This window comes from Rhincodon typus, chromosome 4 (genome assembly GCF_021869965.1).
Source record: "Rhincodon typus isolate 14 chromosome 4, sRhiTyp1.1, whole genome shotgun sequence".
In the NCBI taxonomy this organism is placed as follows: domain Eukaryota; kingdom Metazoa; phylum Chordata; class Chondrichthyes; order Orectolobiformes; family Rhincodontidae; genus Rhincodon; species Rhincodon typus.
In genome coordinates this window covers 25,257,702-25,277,684 of record NC_063335.1, presented here as the reverse complement: position 1 = coordinate 25,277,684, position 19,983 = coordinate 25,257,702, and the positions used below count along the sequence as shown (strand labels likewise).

The 19,983-nt window shown below is 40.1% G+C and overlaps 1 protein-coding gene across 2 annotated transcripts in view; it reads left to right on the top strand.

Moving 5' to 3' along the window:
- Positions 1–50: 50 nt before the first annotated feature.
- terf1 (telomeric repeat binding factor (NIMA-interacting) 1) overlaps positions 51–19,983 on the top strand; it is a 37,335-nt gene continuing 17,402 nt past the window's right edge. Inside the window, exons 1-6 of one of the 2 annotated variants that reach the window (XM_048596411.1) lie at positions 51–285; positions 11,095–11,190; positions 13,696–13,829; positions 17,296–17,385; positions 17,551–17,700; positions 19,177–19,268. In XM_048596411.1, coding sequence (XP_048452368.1) covers positions 96–285; positions 11,095–11,190; positions 13,696–13,829; positions 17,296–17,385; positions 17,551–17,700; positions 19,177–19,268 — 752 coding nt within the window. In that variant the 5' untranslated portion in view covers positions 51–95. The remainder of the gene's footprint in view (positions 286–11,094; positions 11,191–13,695; positions 13,830–17,295; positions 17,386–17,550; positions 17,701–19,176; positions 19,269–19,983) is intronic. The other variant, XM_048596410.1, reaches the window with a different exon arrangement.

Here is a 19,983-nt window from a genome sequence, read left to right as displayed (position 1 = left end):
GGAAAGGAGCGGGGAAGGTGTTTGGTGTTGCACCGGGTGGGAAAGGAATGGGGAAGGTGTTTGGGCTTGCACCACGGGAAGTGGGGCGAAGGAAGATGGAGGTTGAGGATTGCGGAGAGGATGCTCGGCGTATCAGAAACAGAGGCCTGTGTGTGGACGATGATTTCTTGCAGATGGTGGAGGTGGCAAACGGCTGGATCGCGGACTTCATGTGTTACTGTTTATATCGGTATTTCAAGGCAGGAATGTACGCGGAATTCAGGCTGATGAGGGATACCATGAATGGTCAGTGTTCCCTTCGGTCCCTTTTCCGTTTTACACTCCCACAGAATCTGTTCATCAGCCGTTACAAATCCTCCATCAGCATTATGCTGATCGAAGCTTAGAGCTTCCACTGCTTCCTGTCAGTTTTTAAAAATATATATATATTCCCTGGAGAGCTGGTTTCTCGCTTTCTTCGCCGTAAGTCTACTAAAGTTTAGGAAAAGGTACAGATCATTAGGGAGAGATGACTGGTGGTGGTTTAACTTGAGGGTCACCATGCCTCAGGCGAGGGGAGAGATTGAGAAGGAGAGTCCTTCAGGGTAACCTCAGTTGGTGTGGGATTTGAATCCACACTGTTGGCATCACAAACCAGCTGTCCAGCCAACTGATGACTGCAGGAACATTACAGCCAATCTCGGCTAAAGTTTGAAGTATAAACTGGAAGTGATGGAAAGACTCTGGTCTGTAAGCATTTGTGGATTGAGAAAGTGAAATACTGTTTTGAGTGGCTTTATGACTTCATGATAAAGGGAGATGAAATTTGATGGATTTTAAGCTGATGAAGGGGAGGATGATGAAGAAGGTCAAAACAGTACTCTAGTTGTTGTCTGACTAATGCTGTCCATTTGCAAAACATTTCATTTGCCTTACCTATTATGTGCTGAATTTGATTGCTAGGTTCTTGTGATTCATGGATGAGGACTCCCAAATTTCATTGTTACGTTGCTCTCTATGGCCTTTTTCCATTTAAATAATATTCAGCTCACTTATTCTTCCTGCCAAAGTGCATAGCCTCACATTTTTCCAAATTATGTTCCATCTGCCAAGTTTTTACCCATTTGAGACCAGTCTGTGTGTCTCTCTGCAGTCTCTCTGTATCATTCTCAGTACTGGCCTTCCCACCTATTTTTGTGATACCTGCAAACTTGGCTGCAGTATATTTGTGTTCAAAGTCATGAAATATGCACTGTAAACATTTGTGGCTCCACAGCACTGATCCCATTGTCACACCATTACTTACAGGATCTGCTATCCTAAAAATAGCCCCCCTTGTCCCAATTCTGTCTTTTATTAGTTAACCAATCCTCTGTCCATGCTCATATACAACTTCCACCACCATGGCTGTTATCTTATTAAGTGGCCTAACATGTGATACCTTATTGAAAATTAAATATCCATTGTGCTACAGTCACTTTCCCTTTATCTATTCTGCTTGATACCACCTCAAAGATTTTGAGTAAATTTGTCAGCCATGATTTTATGTCATAGAGACATGCTGACTCTGCTTAATTATATAATGTATTTTCAAATAGTCTACTATTATGTCCTTTACAGTAAACTCTGAACATTTTCTTGATGATAGACATTAAACTAGTTGGGTTAACATTTTGGGTCCAATGACCTTTCTCCTTACCCCAATCCCCACACACCAGGCCTTGTTAGCATGTGGTCTACTATTACACACTATCCATTGTTAGCTGCAAACAGTCCCCACTAGTAGCTATTCGTTCTCCTAGGCTGATAGTTATCCATTCCTTTGTCTGTCTGACTGTTCTCTCCCTTTGGGTTCTATCTGCAGCTATTGTTTATTCCTTGCCACTCACCGCATAAAAACCAACTTTTCCTACCTATTATCAGCTCCGAAGGAGGGTCACTGGACCCGAAGTGTTAACTGATTTCCCTCCACAGATACTGCAACACCTGGTGAGTTCTTCCACCAATTTCTGTTTGCATCTGTGGTTCTTTTGGGTTTTTTTATTTAAGCAAACTGGTCTATATAATCTATTCTTTGTCTCCTTCCACCTTTATTTAAAGATTCATGTTGGAAGTTTTCCAGTTTCCTGGGACATTCTGAAATCTAAGATTCCTGGATGATTGATGCCATTGCATAGGCAATGTCTGTAGTTACTTTCATCCCCATATCTCAGGAAGGATGTACTGACTCTGGAGCGGGTTCAGAGGAGGTTCACGAGAACGGTCCTAGGAATGGAAAGCTTATCATATGAGGAACGTTTGAGGACTCTAGGACTATACTCATTGGAGTTTAGAAGGATGAGGGGGGATCTAATTGAAACTTACAGAATATCAAATGGCCTGGACAGAGTGGATGTTGGGAAGATGCTTCCATTGGTAGGAGAGACTAGGACCCAAGGGCACAGCCTTACAGTAAAGGGAAGACCTTTTAGAACGGAGATAAGAGAAACTTCTTCAGCCAGGGAGTGGTGAATCTATGGAATTCACTGCCACAGAAGGCTGTGGAGGCCAGGTCATTGAGTACATTTAAGACTGAGATAGATATGTTCTCAAGGGGAACAAGGGTTACAAGGAGAAAGCGGGAGAATGGGGTTGAGGAACTTATCAGCCATGATTGAATGGCAGAGCAAACTCGATGGGCCGAAAGGCCTAATTTCTGCTCCTATGTCTTATTACCAGAAAATAAAAGGAAGGGACAGAATGTGTCACTGTCATATTGAGCCAATGAGCCATAAAAGTGTAGGGAAATTTGGTAGTAGAATGGACTGAACAGTTTTATATCTTAATGCACAAAGCATTTTCAGTATGGTAGACAAACTGATGGCGCAAATTGATGAGTATGAGCTCAGCCATTATGGAAAGATGGTTACAATGAGAATAAAACTGGGAACTTAACATTCAAAGATATTTGACTTTTCAAAAAGTCAGAAGGGATGCAAAAGGTGGTGGGGTAGCGCTGTTAATAAGAGATGAAATGAGGACAATTTTTGAGAGACAATCTAGGCTTGGGATGATGTTGATTCACATGCAAGGGGAAGAAGATATTGGTAGGAACAGAGTGCAGATCCCCAAACAGTAGCAACTTTATAGGAAAGGCAGCAAAAAATAAAAGCATGTAAAAAGAATAGAGAAGTAATTATGGGTGACCTTAATCTTCGTGTTGATTGAGTTAATGAATTTGGAAATGAATTAATGAATTTGGAAATCACTCTCAAGTTTAGTGCAGTTGTTTCTGAGCTAAGTTCATCAGTCTCAAACTGAAATCTTAATTGTGGCGTGTTATGGTCACTATTTCCTAGAGGATCTTTTTCTCTGACATCATTTATTAAACCTGTATTGACCTAGGAACCTGTCTCAAATACACTTTATGAATTCTTCTCATTGCCTTTGTTCCATGCTGTCATTATCTCCTGAGTTATTCTTTGTCTCACATATAGCTACTGTTACAGAATCTATAGACACTCCCACCACTCAGTCCATCCCGTTACAACAATGCCACCCTACTGCCATTTCCTTTCTGACTGTCCTTTCAAAAAGTCACATACCCCTGAATATTTAGTTCCCAGCTTTGATCTCTTTGTAACCATGGCGGTGAGATCATACATGTTAACTTGTATTTGTGTCGTTAATTCATCTATTCTGTTCTGAATACTATGCACACTCAAGTAAAGAGCCATTGATTTTGCATTTTTTACCCTTTTGACCCTGTCAATTGCTGTTTTTCTGTTTGTATACTCTGTCCCTTCCCCCCTCACCCTGGGTATTGTTATCCAAATATCTCCCCTGCAATGCTGCCATACCTTCTTGCAAGCCTACATTTCCCCTATGCCAAATTCCCTCTTCCCCCCCAGATTAGCAACCTGATTTATTGAATTTGTCAGGACACTGGTCTCAACATCATTCAAGTGAAACCCATCCCACCAGAACAGTTCCCTGCTACCCCAGTGGCCATAAACTGAAATCTTTTCCATGCTCACTTACCTAGGAGCTAAGCATTAGCTCCTTGACTTTATTTACCCTGTGACTCAGTTAATAATCCAGGAATTATTACCTTGGAGATACTGCTTTCGAATTTAGTTCCTAACTTTTCATAGTCTTTCAGCAAAACCTCTTTTCCAGTCCTACCAATGCCTCCCTCCCTTCCCTCTCCCAATTCTTCTTCAACTATTTGGAGACATCCTTAACCCGGGCAATGGGCAGTTAACACAACACTCGGGACTCCTGCTCACGGCTGCAGAAAACAGTTTCTCTCACCCTAATTATATTGTCCCTGATCACAACTAGATTCCTGTTCCTTTCCCCAACTTGAATGCCAAGGTGCTATGGTCAGTTTGCTAATCTTCCCTGCAGTCCACATTCTTGTTCACACAGCTTGCAAGAACCCTGGAACTGCTCGGCAAATGCAGGGGCCAAAGCTTCTCAATTTTAAACCCCCTAGGTCCTCATACCTGCCTCACCCACAGTCACACCTTTCTGACACCGTTCACAGACCAGTTTTGAGTGACTTAATCTGAGGGGTGTGACTGTCCTCTGGAGCAAAGTGTCCAAGTAAGTTTTCCCTTCACTGATGTGATGCAATGTGTGCAGCTCAGATTTCAGCTCCTCAACTCGGATCTGACATTCCTCCATTTGCAAATACTAGCTGGAGATGTGTTAGTTCTAGATCATATCGGTGCCCATTTGCTTCCCCGTGTTGCAGTAGCAAACATCACCCATTCTGCCATTTCTATTGTGTTTGGTTTAACTTATAAATTAATTACTCGAGATTTCCTGTTCTTTATAATTCACTGTACTGATGTATTGTTTTTATAAGCTAAAAAGAGAAATATCACCAATATCAATCCAATGCTTAAGTAGTTACTTTATTAAAAATAGAAGAAAAGCAATGGAGACCAAAACACAAACTGAAGACCTTACTTCTACTTGAAAGAGTACAAATATTCACCAATCCTATTCACCATTCGAGCTCTTTCCCTGTGCACACGTCATAATATAACTCTGCTGCTGGTTTCACTGCAGATAGGCCTCTTGATCCAGACCTTCTATCCTCTCCCATCAAGCTGACAGTGTGGAAATTTTGCCTCATTTCAAAGGTTGATGATTAGGTTCTCTATTGTTGGAGTTGGTTATTGGCTGACACTCGTGTAGTTTGAATGTTACTTGCCACTTGTCAACCCAGTACTGGATGTCATCCAGCTCTTGCTGCATTTGGACGTGGAATGCTTTAGTATCTGCAAAGTTGTGAATAGTACTGTACATTATGCAATCATAAGTGAACGCCCCCACTTCTGATGTTAAGCGGGAAAGGTCAATGTTGAAGCAGCTGAAGATGGTTGGGACTAAGAAACTACCCTGAAGTATTCCTGCAGTGATGTCCTTGGACTGAGATGATCGATCTCCGAGAATCTCGGCTATTTTGTTAGGTATGTCTATCCAAGAGAGAGTTTTGTCCCTGAATACTATTGACTACAGTTTTGCAAGGACTTCTTGATTCCAAGCCCAGTAAAATGCTGCTTCACGAGAAGAGCGGTCACTCTCAGTTCACCTCCGGTCCATGTTCAGATCAGGGCTGTAATGAGGTTGGAAGCTATGTGGTCCTACCAGAACCCAAATGTGTCATAAGAACAGGCTATTCCTTGGCAAATGCTGTTTGATAGTACTGTCAAGGGCTTCACTGATGATTAAGGGTATACTAACAGGTCAGGTTAGATTTGTCCTGTGTTTTGTGGGCGGGACATAGCTGGGAAATTTTCCTCATTCCAGGTAGGCGTCTAGGAGCATGGCAAGTTCAGGACATAAGTCTTCAGTACAGTGGCTGGAATGTTGTCAGGGGCCATAGCCTTTGCAATATCCACTGCCTTCATATGTTTCTTGAATTGATTGAAGATTGGCATTTTTGATGTTGAGGATCACAGAAGTAAACCAAGATGGATCATTCATTTGGCATTTATGACTGAAGATGGATGCAAATGCTTCAGCTTTGAATTTCCTGCTGATACACTGGGCTTCTCCATCATTGAACATGGGGATATCTGTGGAGCTGTGTCCTCCTGATATTGCATTGTCCACCACCATTAACCACCAGATAGGCTGCAGGGCTTGGATCTGAAACGTTGGTTCTAGGATAACTTTGCCTTGTCCAATCGCAGGCAGGGCATGGGCAGGACACCGAGAAGGAACGTCAGAGGAGATGGCTGAGTGACCAGGGAGGGAGAGTAGGTGGGGCACAGGTGAGACACAGTGAGACAAAGGGAGGACACAGATGAGTGACCGCAAAAGGAGGGAGGGCAGAGATGAGTGACCACAAAAGGGCTTCATAAGAACTGACATGGTGAATGATTGTGGAGGGAGGGGATGGATGAGTGGCTGGGGAAGTAGGTATGTCATGGATGAGTAACCGCAGACGGGGCGGGGAGGGTATTAATGAGTGACTTGGGTAAGGATGTGTGACCAGAGAGGAAGGTAGGCATGTGTGTGTGACTAGGCTGGTAGATTCCTGGGAGGGCACCAATGTGTGACCAGGAAGGGAGGATATGAAAACAGAAATGGAAGAGTGACTGCAGAGGGTAGAAGGGAAGGTGCACACAAATGAGTGACTGGAATAGGAGGGAAGGCATGAATGTGATGGGGGGGGGTAGTGGCGGTGAGGGAGTAGGAGGAAGATTGGGCATGGATGTTTAACTAGGGTTAGGGTAAGAGTACATGAGAGAAGACACAGATGAGCGACTGGGTAGGGAATATGTTAGGAAGTGCATGAATGAGCAACCATTTGTAAAGCCAATAGAGTTTTATTTTTCTGTATTTCTTATTGTGGACTGAAATGGGAAAAGAACTGGTTTTGAAATCAAGGATTGTGGAAGGGAATTGCTATAATTAAACAACCAGCACTTATTGTAAAGCCTGTTTACATTGTTGTTTGTTCAAACAGTGAGGTAGGTTACTACAGATATTCTGGAACCAGGGAGTGTGTATAATGAAGTCAATGATTGGGCTGTGGTATGATGATGAGTTGTCGATGACAAAGATTTTCTGCCCATCAACAGCAATATGATTGGCTTCCTCATAGCTGAACAACCTGTGCATGTGAACGAGGCAGCAAGAAGCAATTGCATCTCTGGTAAGGAAGGTAGTGTCCTTTTCTGAACATGATAAAAAAAACCTGAAGCCTGCAAAAAGTCAGTTTATTTCATCTCATTTGCTGAAAGACTTTGTAAGTTATGAGCCAGTTCCTCTGTGCCTTCTACAGCATATGAAAATACCTGGAGAAGAGAGAGTTCGCTGAACAGCAAGGACTAAACTCCCTTCCATGATTTTCCCTCTACCCGTAACATCAGTGTGTTTTTCCGTGTGTGTATTTAGGCGGAGTTTTATAGAGGAGTTAGAGTTTTAATTTGTACAGTTATTCGTCATCAGTTATTCGTCATTGTTTATCTGTAGCTAGGATCCGTTTACTTGTAATAAGTAGTAATCCTCGTTAATTACAGAACCCTGGTCTGAACTTTATGAAAACCTAGTTTTAAAAGGCAGGTAAATTGGAAAGTTTTACCCACTTTTATAAAATCTTTAACTTTTGTCATGCCTCCAATAGCAGGGCTTGATTTCCAGTGTGCTGCAACAGTAAGGTGTGACCCTGTGAAGAGAGAGAAGGCGTGAATGAGTGACGTGGCACAAATGAGTGCCTGAGGAGTGAGGGTACAGATAACTGATCAGGGTTAGGGAGTGGAAGAGTGGCCAGGAGCACACTGGCTTTGTTGAAACAATAGGAAAAAAAATTAGGATTTCTCAGAAATGTAGCACAATAATTACATGTGACTTTAGTCTGCATGCAGATTAGCCAAACCAACATTGTAAAGGTAGCTTTGAAAATTAGTTGTCAGGCACTGTTCCTTTAGAATAATATGTTCAAGAGCCAACCATGCAACGTGACAATATTAATCAGTAACTGAATAGTAAAGTAACCTTTTGGCAACAGCAATCATAATATGGCAAAATCCTACCTCAGTTTTAAGGGGAGAAGTTGGGTTCTACATAGTGCTTTAAACCAAATAATGGTAACTATAATAATGTGAAACACAGTTGCTTATGTGAATTGGGAAATTGGGTTTAAAAAGTAGAACAGTAGAGATGTAGTAAAAATATTCACAAAGAAATTTAACAATCTTCAGCAAAGATTTATTCCATTGAGAAAGAATGACTCTATCAGAAATCTACTTTATCTGTGCTAAACACATCCACAGGGTTAGATAGTTTGCATCCTAAAAAAAATGGCTGCATATAGAGGAATTTTGTAAGCTTATATGTATTCTAGAAGGATGCTACCGGATTGGAAAATGGCTAAAGATCTCTTTTCTTCTATAAAAGTGTGTGGGGCTAAAAACAGGAGATTTTAAGTTAATCTAATATCTGTCATAGGAAAATTGCCAGAATCCACTATTAAGGAAATATTAGGATGGCATTTAGAAAATCATAATGGGATCAGAGTAAATACTGCATTGTGAAAGGGAAATTGAGCTAAATTCACTTACTACAGTCATTTTTGAAATTAACACGCAAGGTGCATTGAACAGATGGATATATTGTACTTGATTTCCAAAAGGCATTTAATAATGTGCCACATTAAGGTACCACACAAGATAAGAACACATGCTGTAAGTGGTAATACATTAGCAGGAGTAAAGGAATGGTTAGCCAACAGGAAGCAGAGAGTCAGAGATCATTTTCAGGTTATCATTGAAGTGCAGCAAGGATCATGGACCTGGTTGTTAACTATTTGCAATCTATATGAATGATTTGGATAAGGGGACTGAACGTTTGGCCACTAAATTTGCCATGATATAGATAAAAAAGGAAGTTGTCAAGGAGATGTAGAGTCTGCAAAAGAATGTAGGTCAGTGAAGTGGATGAGTTAAATTTGGCAAATGGCATGTAATGTTTGAGAATGTGAACTTGCCCAATTTGTCCAATATATAAATTATTAGATTGAGAGATTAGTAAAACTCTTGAGTTTCAGAGGGATCTGGCTGTCCTGGTACGTGAATCATGAAGTTATTTTGTAGTTACAAGTGATTAAGAAAGCAAATTGAATGTTGGCGTTTATTGCAAAGTGAATGGAATATGAGAGTAAGGAAACATTACTGCAGCCGTAAAGGTAAAGTCGCCGTAAGCTTACCAGATCATTAAAGAGAGACGATTGGTGGTGGTTTAACCGGAGGGTCACCATGCCTGTTGCTGTTATGTTTCTCTTACTTAGTGTTTTTACATTGATTATGGGAACCTCTTGATCAAATGGCATATTTGATCAACCAGCACACTCCTGGTCCCACAAATGCCAGTTAATAAAAAGTTCGCTGTAATAGAAGCAAGTAATAATTTAGGGCATATACACATCACTCTTATACTTTATTTACAGCATAAATCACTTAAATAATAGTGCAACTTTACCTTAAATAAAACTTACCGTCAGAGAGCCTTCACACTCGCACCCTCAACTGACTACTCGGACATCGCAGTACATCGTGGTGTTTGAGGAGAAATTGACTCAAAATTGAGTCAACTGTTGATGTTATGGAACCATTCAATTGAGCGGCACCTATATTCACATTGAGGTAAATAAATTTTTAAAAAACAGTAATAATTGGACAGAATACTGTAAATTTTGGGGTGTTTGATGTATATAATTTCATCAAATTCATCATATAGGTTCATCAAGTGTGCCTGTTCATAAGGTGCCAATTAAAACAAAGTTTGCTGTATATAAATGTGTTGGAAGCAGTTCAGAAAAGATTTACCTGACTAATACCTGAAATGACTTGGTTATCTTATGAAGAAAGTTTGGACGGCTAGGGTTGTATCTCCTAGAGTTTAGAAGCGTAAGAGATGACTTGATTAAAACATTTAAGATCCTGAAGAATCTTGGCTTGGTAGATGTGGAGATGATGTTTCCTCACATGGGAGAATCTAGAACTAGAGGGTCACTGTTTAAGAATTGAGGGTCTTCCATTTAAAACAGATGAGGTTATTTTTGTTTTTCTGATGGTCGGGAGTTCAACCTGTGTGTGTCTATTTTGAGAGTCTAAGTTTGTAGTCGCTAATGACTCTACATGGTTATTAAGACATCAGGGTGATTGTCAAGGTCTGTTCAACACTATCCAAGGTTAAAAGACAAAGTGTGGAATCATATTCGTTCTATCTGCATTTATCATCCAACCCATTTTGTTGTTTGTGCCTATGGCTTCTGTCTGTTTTCCATTTGATATTCTGCGCCATATCCATCACAGTCCTTATTGATATGACATCTGGAGACGTAACCCTAGGTGTAGCATTCTTTTAACCAACTTGCTATCCAGAATTAACCTCTCCCCCCTCACTGTATGTCGCTAATCTCTTCAGATGTTCTGCATTTTATAATCCTGCCTGTAAATTATGAAAGACAGTCCTGTAATCTTTCAGCCATTTCAATCAATTGTGAGCAAGACACTCCCAAATCACACTTTATTGCGTATGAGTCTATCAATATCCTAGCACAAGCAGAATCCAGATTTTGAGCTGGCAATGATTGTCCAATTGCCAGTCTTGTCTGCTTACTTTATTGCTTGTCTTCTCTAAATTTCTGCATCTTGTCATGTCTGACCTTGCCCTCCCTCCCTACTGCTGTTGCATTTCATCATTTTGAAGCCCTTTCCTTTTATTTTGCTTCTGACAAAATTATAGTCATGTTCTGCCAAACTTGACTGAGTTCTTCTCTGGGTTCCCCTTTAATTTTTGTTAATATTTATTTTTCCCTTCAAAGGAATTCTCTTGCCCACCTCTGCATCCATTTCCTTGATCTTGCTCACCTCAGTAGCCCCTCACCCTGTAGCTCCTTAAACATTTGCAATGCTGGCTGAGCACGTGTGATCTTTCTCCAAGTCCATTATGTGGACTTCATCCTGGAAAAATGCGCAATAGTGAAACAATACACCTCCAGTTTGACTGTTTTAAAACTGCCTTTAGAAAAAAAATCTTTTGTAATGAATATACTGTGCTAGGCATGTTACATAATGCAGCAATTATGACAAAAATGTGTTTGTCTTCTAGGTTTACTTCAGCACCCATCCATCACAGAGTCAATTCAGACAAAGAAGGTGCATATCTGCCAAATCCTATCCCGAATTGTTGAAGGGAAGAATCTTGGTAATTAATTTGTTCTATTATACAGTTTATTATCACCCAATTGTTGTGTGTAAATTACCACAACCTACCTTTAATTCAGCTACTTATTAAGAAATCTCACAATCAAATACTGAAACAACTATTTAAACTTTATTGCATGTAGTAACCAAAATAAGACCCCTGAAGCCAGCAAGTTGAGCCTCACAACCCAACTTGACTATTACCTGATTAATGATGAAATTTAGCTACAATTACAGCCAATGGTATCTGTCTCTTGATGTCAAGGGTTCTACCCTAAGGAATCCTGGAGTTGAATTCTTGTACAATTTTCTGTCCTTCAAGTTTGTAGTGTCACATTATTAATGATCTGTTAGATTCTTTCATCCAAAATATTGACGACTCATCTGGAACCATCAAGTCTTATCAGAAGTATCCTCTTATTCCTTTTTACATTTGACCTTGGCTTGTTTGTTAAAGACACAGCTTTCATGTGACTAACTCCTTAAGTTCTTCTGATAGGCAATGATTTGCGCTTGTGGGATAAGGCAGCCAGTTATCAAGCAGTTGTTAAAACATTTTTGTTAATGTAGCTTTCTTCTCCCAGGCGTAGTGAATTGTTTTCAGTTCCTGTATAAGTCTGCCCTTGTCCCTTAACAGTTTATTCCAGACAGAGTTATTGCTGATTCTTTCAATCTATGCTGAGCTGTCCTGAACCCATAATAAATGGCAAAAATTTGTCTGGACTGGCATGAGCCCAAAAACTAGCATTGTTTCATATGCATTAGTTAACTACAATTGTTTTCCCAAATCTGCGAACCACTCCTTGTAACATTCTCCCCTTTTTAAAGCAGAGTCCATTGTCTAAAAATGAAAATGTAGTCTCTTACAAATGTTATGTATATCTACAGGCAAGTGCCAGGCATGCATCTCTGGATTATTCCAAAATAAAGTTGAAATCTTAAATTACTGTATTAATGTCGGACAAAAATGTTGTAAACAAACCACAGCAACAAATTTTAATGATGTGGAACATCAGGAGTTTCAGATATTTTGTTGGTTATAAAATGGTTTGAAGTAAAAAGTGGATATTGTAAAGATGAGATACAATCTTATTAACTTTGTAAGGATTCTTGTAAATGAATATCATGGGTTTTAACCATTTATGGATCATAGTTGGCAAATGTTGAAGTTCAGTTCTCCAACAGATATGATAGTAAGTTATCTAAATATAATCTATTTCATTCACAAACATGAAAGTCCAGATAGAACATAAAATTATTGTTCACAATCTTATTTGTAAATTCTGATTTAATTTCTGACTGCTTTGATGTAATGCTGAAGCAGTTTTAACTTCAAGCTGTTTCACTTGAAGTGTACTGATATTCAGAGCAAAACAGCCTGCTTGATTGACACTGCATCCATTACCTTAAATAGTCAATCCCTCCACCAACTGTGCAGTACTGGGACAGCAGTGTATAATATTTTAAAAAATATACTGTGGAAACTTACACTACATTAGCGTCTTCTAAACCTGTGACCTCAACAACCGAGAATGGCAAGACATATAAAACCACTAACCCCTATCATCTTCAAGTCGCGTACCATCTGAGCTAGAAATGTGTTATGGTCTTGTAGTAGTAACTTTTAAAAAAGAAAGTCAATCTCCTAATTAAAAACTGAAAGAATTATGTCTCAAATTTTTCATGTATTTCATAAGCACTTTTTTTTAGCCTGGATGTCTCAACAGAATACTCCTCATTCTACTTTTATTTCCATCTAAGAGGTCTCTTGTCCTTTACAGAATCTTGAATGTTTCTTCACTACTTCTTGCACAAACCAAAGTGTTCCACAGCATTATTTCTCATCATTTTACCATTATTTTCCCAAGTATGAGATTTCAAGGGTTCCCCCTGCTGGCATTTGTCCAGGTAACCCTCCAACACTTGTTGAGTACGTCATAATTGTCCTCCAGCACTTGTTAAGCACATCACAGTTATAGACTCCCCAGTTTGAATATGGAGTTTATTGCACATTTGCTAAGTGACTCCTGATCAGAAAGCCTCCTCTTCTACACGTGTACAGCTTCTGTCCAAGTCTTCAACTGCATCTGGACTAGAATAGACTAGATTGCTACCTCGTTGAGGTGATAGGTTTGGAAGATCTATTGAAGAAGTGTTGTCAAGTTACTGTGTATGTTGTTGAAGTAAACGTTTACATTTCAAAGTCAGTTCAAGATCTTAACTGGCAATAGTAAAATTGCAAATGCCTGTTCAACCAAAGCTACCATTTTTTTGCAAGGCTAATGATGTCACAGTGATGCAATTTTCAATCGACATCCTATGTCTCCTCACCACAAGTTGCTGAGCGATTTACAGTTTAATGCTGTTTAATGTTACATTGTTATATTGTTAGAAAAATCTGTGATAGCAACTTAAAGCATGAATTTTGTTTGATAACTTAAAGGTATTGCTGTTCACATATCAGCTTTTCATAAACCAGCGTTTCTTTTTAAATTTTGCACTTCAGATGTCCAATTTGACCAAGATGAATCAATAACTCCGTTGGAATCTGCATTATTGGTATTGATCGAAATGGCAGATGACAAGCAGCTAAAGAAAGATGCATTATATTCAGACCTCAAGCAGTTGCTTCAAGTTCAGGTTAGTTTTGTGGCTTAAGTCGTGACTATTATGCAGGGTGTTGTTGATAAAACCATTTTGATTTTCTGGTTAAAGAAAACTGTACCTGGTGGCTGTTTGAAGAATAGACTGTTTGCCATTAGCTTTTGATGCAAGTAGAGCCAGTTGGGAAACTCTTAGGAAGAAAGTAGCCTGTGGTTGCATGGGCAGCAAGCAGGGAAAGATAATGGATTTCAGTTTGTGGAGAACAGAAGCACAGAAACAAAAACAGAAATTGTGGGAAAAGCTCAACAGGTCTGGCAGCATCTGCGGAGAGAAATCAGAGTTAACGTTTCGGGTTTGGTGATCCTTCCTCAGAACTTCTGAAGAAGGGTTACCAGATCCGAAACATTAACTCTGATTTCTCTCCGAGATGCTGCCAGACCTGCTGAGCTTTTCCAGCGATTCCTCTTGTTTGTTTCTGATTTACAGCATCTGCAGTTCTTTCAGTTTTTAACAGAAGCACAGATGTAAGTTGGGAGGGGTGTGATGCAAGGAATTTGAAGGACATACATTGAAAAAGCATTGGAAAAAGAAGACAAGGTGCTTGCCCTCACACACAGGTGCCAGACACCTGAAGGATTGCACTCGGGAAGAACAGAGCAGCCTCTCTGAGTCCATGGGTTGGGTGTTTTAATGAACGTGTGAGTGACATTGTGTATGAGACCATGTGAGTGTATGAGGCTGTTTGTGTGTTTGGCTATAACAAGGGGTCTGCTTGGGCATGGAGTATGAGAGTGACTGAGAGTGTATGATTGCATGCATGTGAGAGAAAGTTGAACACACCAAAATCACTTCCAAAATTGCTTTTAGGATGAGCAGTTGCAGATTTAAAACAGGTGAGGAGAAATTACTTCTCTGAAAGGGTCGTGAATTCACTACTCAAGTGTGCAGTGAATACTGGGATATTGAGGAAATTTAAGGAGGGGATAGACAGATTTTTAATTAGTAATGGGTTGAAGGGTTGTGGAGAGCAGGTAGGAAAGTAGACTTGAGGTTGGAATATGATCAGCCATGTTTGTAATAAATGGCAGAGCAGGCTCTAGGGGCTGAATTTCCTACTCCTGATTCTAGTTCTTAATAGTTAATTTATATATTCTTATTTAGTTCTCCTGCTCCCTTCCCTAAATCCTCTCCGTACAAAGACAGGAGAAGACTAATTTCAAAACTGAAAGACACCTTATTTCCAACTTATTCCCCCCCCCGCCCAACCCAGTTCTTGTACAAATTCCACCAGCTTAAGTGTGCACTACCAGATGTGAACACAAAGTCAGGATTAGTTAAATCCAACTCTTTCAAACATCTCCAGTCTCTCCTTGTTCCCTTGTAATCAAGACTTGGGCCTAGTCTGTGCCCCTTGAACTCTGCTTCTTAAATGGAAAGGGAAAAAGGATGTTTTGACTGTTAGCTCTGCTAGTTAGCACTTTAATGGTCATATTTATTAATTATTCATTTCTTTATTCACAAATTTATTGCTTTGACATTTTTATCCAAGAAATGTATGGTTTCTTTAAACCTCCACTTTTACTTTGAAACTCATGTTTAATATTGTCGTAAAAGTTATCTTTCCAAAATTTGCTTATCAGTCCATTAAATGGAAAAAAAGCTTGAAATTTGACCCTCACCAGTAAAAGTTGGACAAACCTGCTTTGAATATTACTGTTAGCATTTTTGAAGGGAACTATAGTTTAAATAACAAGTGGGAAAACACAACAACGCTTTATCAGAGGCTGCAGTGGTGATGTTACCCAGCAGGGTAATGAAACATCTGCAAACTAACGAACCAGCTCAGTGAGCAAACCAACCACGGCATCCGTAACCAGAACTACAAATCTACTCAAGAACCTTAATAAAAGCGTAGTTAATGAGAAAATGAATGGTTCCCTTGAGACCAGATCATCAACAGCAAATATAGTAGACTAGATTGAGTGAAGTGCAGGTCAGTTGCTGCTTCACCTGGAAGGTGTGCCTGGTGCCTTGGATAGAGAGGAGAAAGGAAGTAAGCGGGCTGGTGTTACACCTTCTGCAATTGAAAGAGAAGATGCACGCGGCTGTGGGGAGATTTAGGAGTGGAGGAGGAGTGGACCAATGTGTCCTGGAGGAAACAGTCCGTGAGGAAGTCTGACAAACGAGGGGAGAGGAATATGTATCTGGTGGTGGCATCTCACTGTAAGTGGTGGAAATGGCGGCTCATGATCCTTTGGATGTGGATGCTGGTGGGATGGTAGCTGACGACTAGGGGGACACTATCGCTGTTATGGAAATGAGGGCTGAAGTGCAGGAGATGGGTCGGACACGACGGAGGGCTCTATCAACCACGGTGGTGGGGAATCCTCGGTTGAGGGGAAGTAGGTGGTCATTTCAGAGGCCCCCTTGTCGAAGCTGGCATCATTGGAACAGATGCGACAGAAACTGAGGCATTAAGAGGAAGTCTTTACAGGAAGCAGGGTGTGAGGACATTGGGGAGACAAAGTGCAGACTGGGTGACCGCTTTGCAGAACACACCTACGTTCTGTCTGTGAAAATAAACCTGAGCTTCTAGTTGCCTGCCATTTCAACACACCACAATGTTTCCAGGCCAACATCTATATCTTGGGCTTGCTGCAGTACTCCAGCAAAGCTCAACACAAGCTGGAAGAACAGCATCTCATTTTCTGCCTAGGAACCCTTCTGGACTCAATATCAAGTTCAACAGTTTTAGGGCATGAACACCTTCCCATGTCCTTACCCCCAACCCCCACACACCAGGCTTTGTCACCATATGGGCTGCTACCACAAATAACCCATTGTCAGCCACTAATGGTCTCTCTTAACAGCTGTTCATTCTCACAAGCTGACCTTTACTCATTCCTCTGTCTGCCCAACTGTTTTCCTCTCTCGCTGTCACGCACTCTCTCGCTGTCACGCACTCTCTCGCTGTCATGCACTCTCTCTCGCTGTCACGCACTCTCTCTCGCTGTCACGCACTCTCTCTCGCTGTCACGCACTCTCTCTCGCTGTCACGCACTCTCTCTCGCTCTCACGCACTCTCTCGCTCTCACGCACTCTCTCGCTGTCACGCACTCTCTCGTTCTCACGCACTCTCTCGCTCTGGGTTCCGTCTCTACCTATCGTTTATCCCTGTTCCCCACCCCATGTTTAGCATATACATCAACTTTTTCATAGCTACAGTCAGTTCTGAAGAAGGTTCACTGGACCCAAAACCTTAACTCTGCTTTCTATCCACAGATGCTGCCAGACTTGCTGAGTTCTTCCAGCAATTTCTGTTTTTGTTTCTGATTTCCAGCATCCATAGGTCTTTGATTTTCAAGTTTCCTGGCACACCGGTTAATCCTCTGTGTATAATTCCCCCAATCAGCAGTTACTACCCATGATCAGTGACATCCAAAAATCCTGTGCTTTTATTTGAATCAACTTTAAAAGCTGTCTTCTTACTTTTGATTTGTAGAGTGTAGCAGTCTGTATGGAAAAGGGAGATTTCAAGAGAGCTTCTGAAGTTCTGGAACGAGAATTTCAAGAAAACTTGGATTCAGATCAGGTAATTCTGTTTTAATTCTGTGGTATTTTAAGATGTCACAATGAGCCTCCTGCTTTCAGTAGCAGAATTTCTATTAAATGTCACAATCTGGTAGTTTAGTTTTATTGATCTCTGAGACTAAATTATTAGACTATTACTTATCATTTTGCTTACTTTGTTTTCCAGCCTTTAAAAAGGACTTTATCTTCAGTTATCAGTAAGAAAGATCTGAACCATAAATTCCTCAACAAATTCGATAATGAACGATTAGTGGATGTAGCTGCATCACTTGCAAACAAACTACTAATTAAGGAAAAGTCACAGTTTCTAGTCCAAGTAAGTGTTATTTGCATCAACTAGGTTTTTTTCTTGTTGCCTCACTACTCGGGGATAATTCCTTTGAAATAATTGAAGACTCTTCGAGAGATCCTCCGAATAGCGGATGACTTGCTTTCTCTCTGATTCAATGGGTTCTGAGATGGCTGAAAGTCAAGTGCAAGATGTGCACTCTCTGCCGCATGTGAGGCAGGTGGTGCTTTAAATATTTGGTCGAAGAGTTGCTGTGACCAAGTTAAAAATAAAACAGCTGCTTAAGTAAGTGAGTAGACAAAAACTTAGCAGCGGAAATATAATGTATGAAATGTGTGAGGTTATGCAGTTTGACAGGAACAAAAGATGAGCTGAATATTATTTAAATGGGAAAAGACTGCAGAAAGCTGCAGCGCAGGTATTTAGGGGGTCTTGATACATGAATTACAAAAAGCAAGCATGCATGTTTGTTGGGTAATTGGGAATGGCAAATGAGTGGAGTTTAAAAACAGAGTTTTAATAAAAATGAAAACAGTTTTGCTAAAACAGTTCAATGCACTGGTTAGACTACAGCTGGAATTCTGTGAACAGTTCTGGTCCCCTTATCTATGGAAAGTTATACTGGTGTTAGACGCAGCCCAGAGAAGATTCACTTGGTTGACCCCGAGTATTGAGGGATTTTCTTGTGAGAAAAGGTTGAATGTGCTGGACTCATTGAAGTTTAGAAGAATGAGACGAGACCTTATTGAAACATTTAAGTTTCTTAGGGGGCTTGATGGATTAGATGCAAAGAAGTTATTTCTGCTTATGGGACAGTTTAGGGCCAGAGGCAGAATCTCAGGTGGTGCCCACTTCAGACAGAAATAAAAAGGAATTTCTTCTCTGAGGATAGTGAACCTGTAGAATTCTTTATAGCAGAGGGCTGTCGAGGCTAGATTGTTAAGTATATTCAAGACTGATAGATTTTTAATCATTAGGGGAGTTAAGGTTTGTGAAATAAGGCAGGAAAGTAGAGTTGAGGACTATTGGATCAGCCATGGTCTCATTGAGTGGCAGAATGAACTCAATGGGCTGAATAGGCTACTTCTCCCACATTCTGTGGTCTAAACATACATTTTGCTTTTTCACTTTGATCAATTTCTGATTCATTGTCACCTTCTATTTTGAATTGCCACCATTTCAAGTTGAACTTCAGCCTATTTTGCACTTTCTAGTGTTCGACTATCTCATAATGACTATTAACAGCTCCAGGAAACCAAGCCAGTCTTGCCACATTTTCTGATTTTCTTCTTAAAGCAAACAAGGATATGGCTGTGAATAGACTTTCAAGTTAAATATTAAACAATAGTTGAAATTCTTTTTATAAAACAAAAATGTTTTTTAAGAAAATGAGAGATAAGTTTTGAATATTTTTCAACATACCAGACTAGAAGATATGTCCATTGCAGGCATATAACTTTGCTGGAGTGACTAATAATGTAGCTAGTCACATTTTATTTTCAGGCAGCAACCAAAGTGGTGCAGTCTAGAAAAAGAGATGCAGACGCAGGCAGTTCTGACGTTGAGAGTATTTGTGAACACACGGATGGAAAATGGTAAGTGTGTTGGCTACTGTGGAAACACTTGTACGGTGAACAGCAAGCTGTTTATTAATAATGGACAATGGGAGATAAGTAGGAAATTTGTATTGAATTTTTGTTTTTCAATTTTGTGTCACTATAAGAAAATACAAGATGGGAAATAAATTGCAATTGTCAGTAAGAGGAACCATCAATGATGAAAAATAGCATTTTGGACTTGAAGTGATGAAGAAGCTGTCTTGGCATAGTTAAAAGGAGCACATGGTGTAGTTGACAAACTGGAGAATGACAGAAGCAAGTAGATTGACCAGTAAGTGGAGGTAGCCATTTATATAGATGAAAAACAGATAGGGAAATTGATTAAACCTTGGAGTAACTGAATTAATGCAAAAGATGAGAGGATAAATGATCAGAACACCTTCAAGCGCAAAAGCAGAAATCCATAAATGCTTTGTCTTGAAAACCACTTTGAACTACTTTGAAAATAAAGTGTTTTAAATTCTTAGAATTTTTTCAACCTTTTACAAGCATTTTTTTAATGAAGGTTGTAAAGCAGGTGATTCATCATTGATTCTTCTCAAACTATCACAAGGTGTGATGCAAAGCTGTTGATGCAACTAAAATTGAAACCACTTATCTGGATGAGTGCAACATCAACAATGCTCAAGAAACTTGATAGCATCCAGGACAACATAGTCTGGTTGATCAGTACCAACTTAAAACATTTACT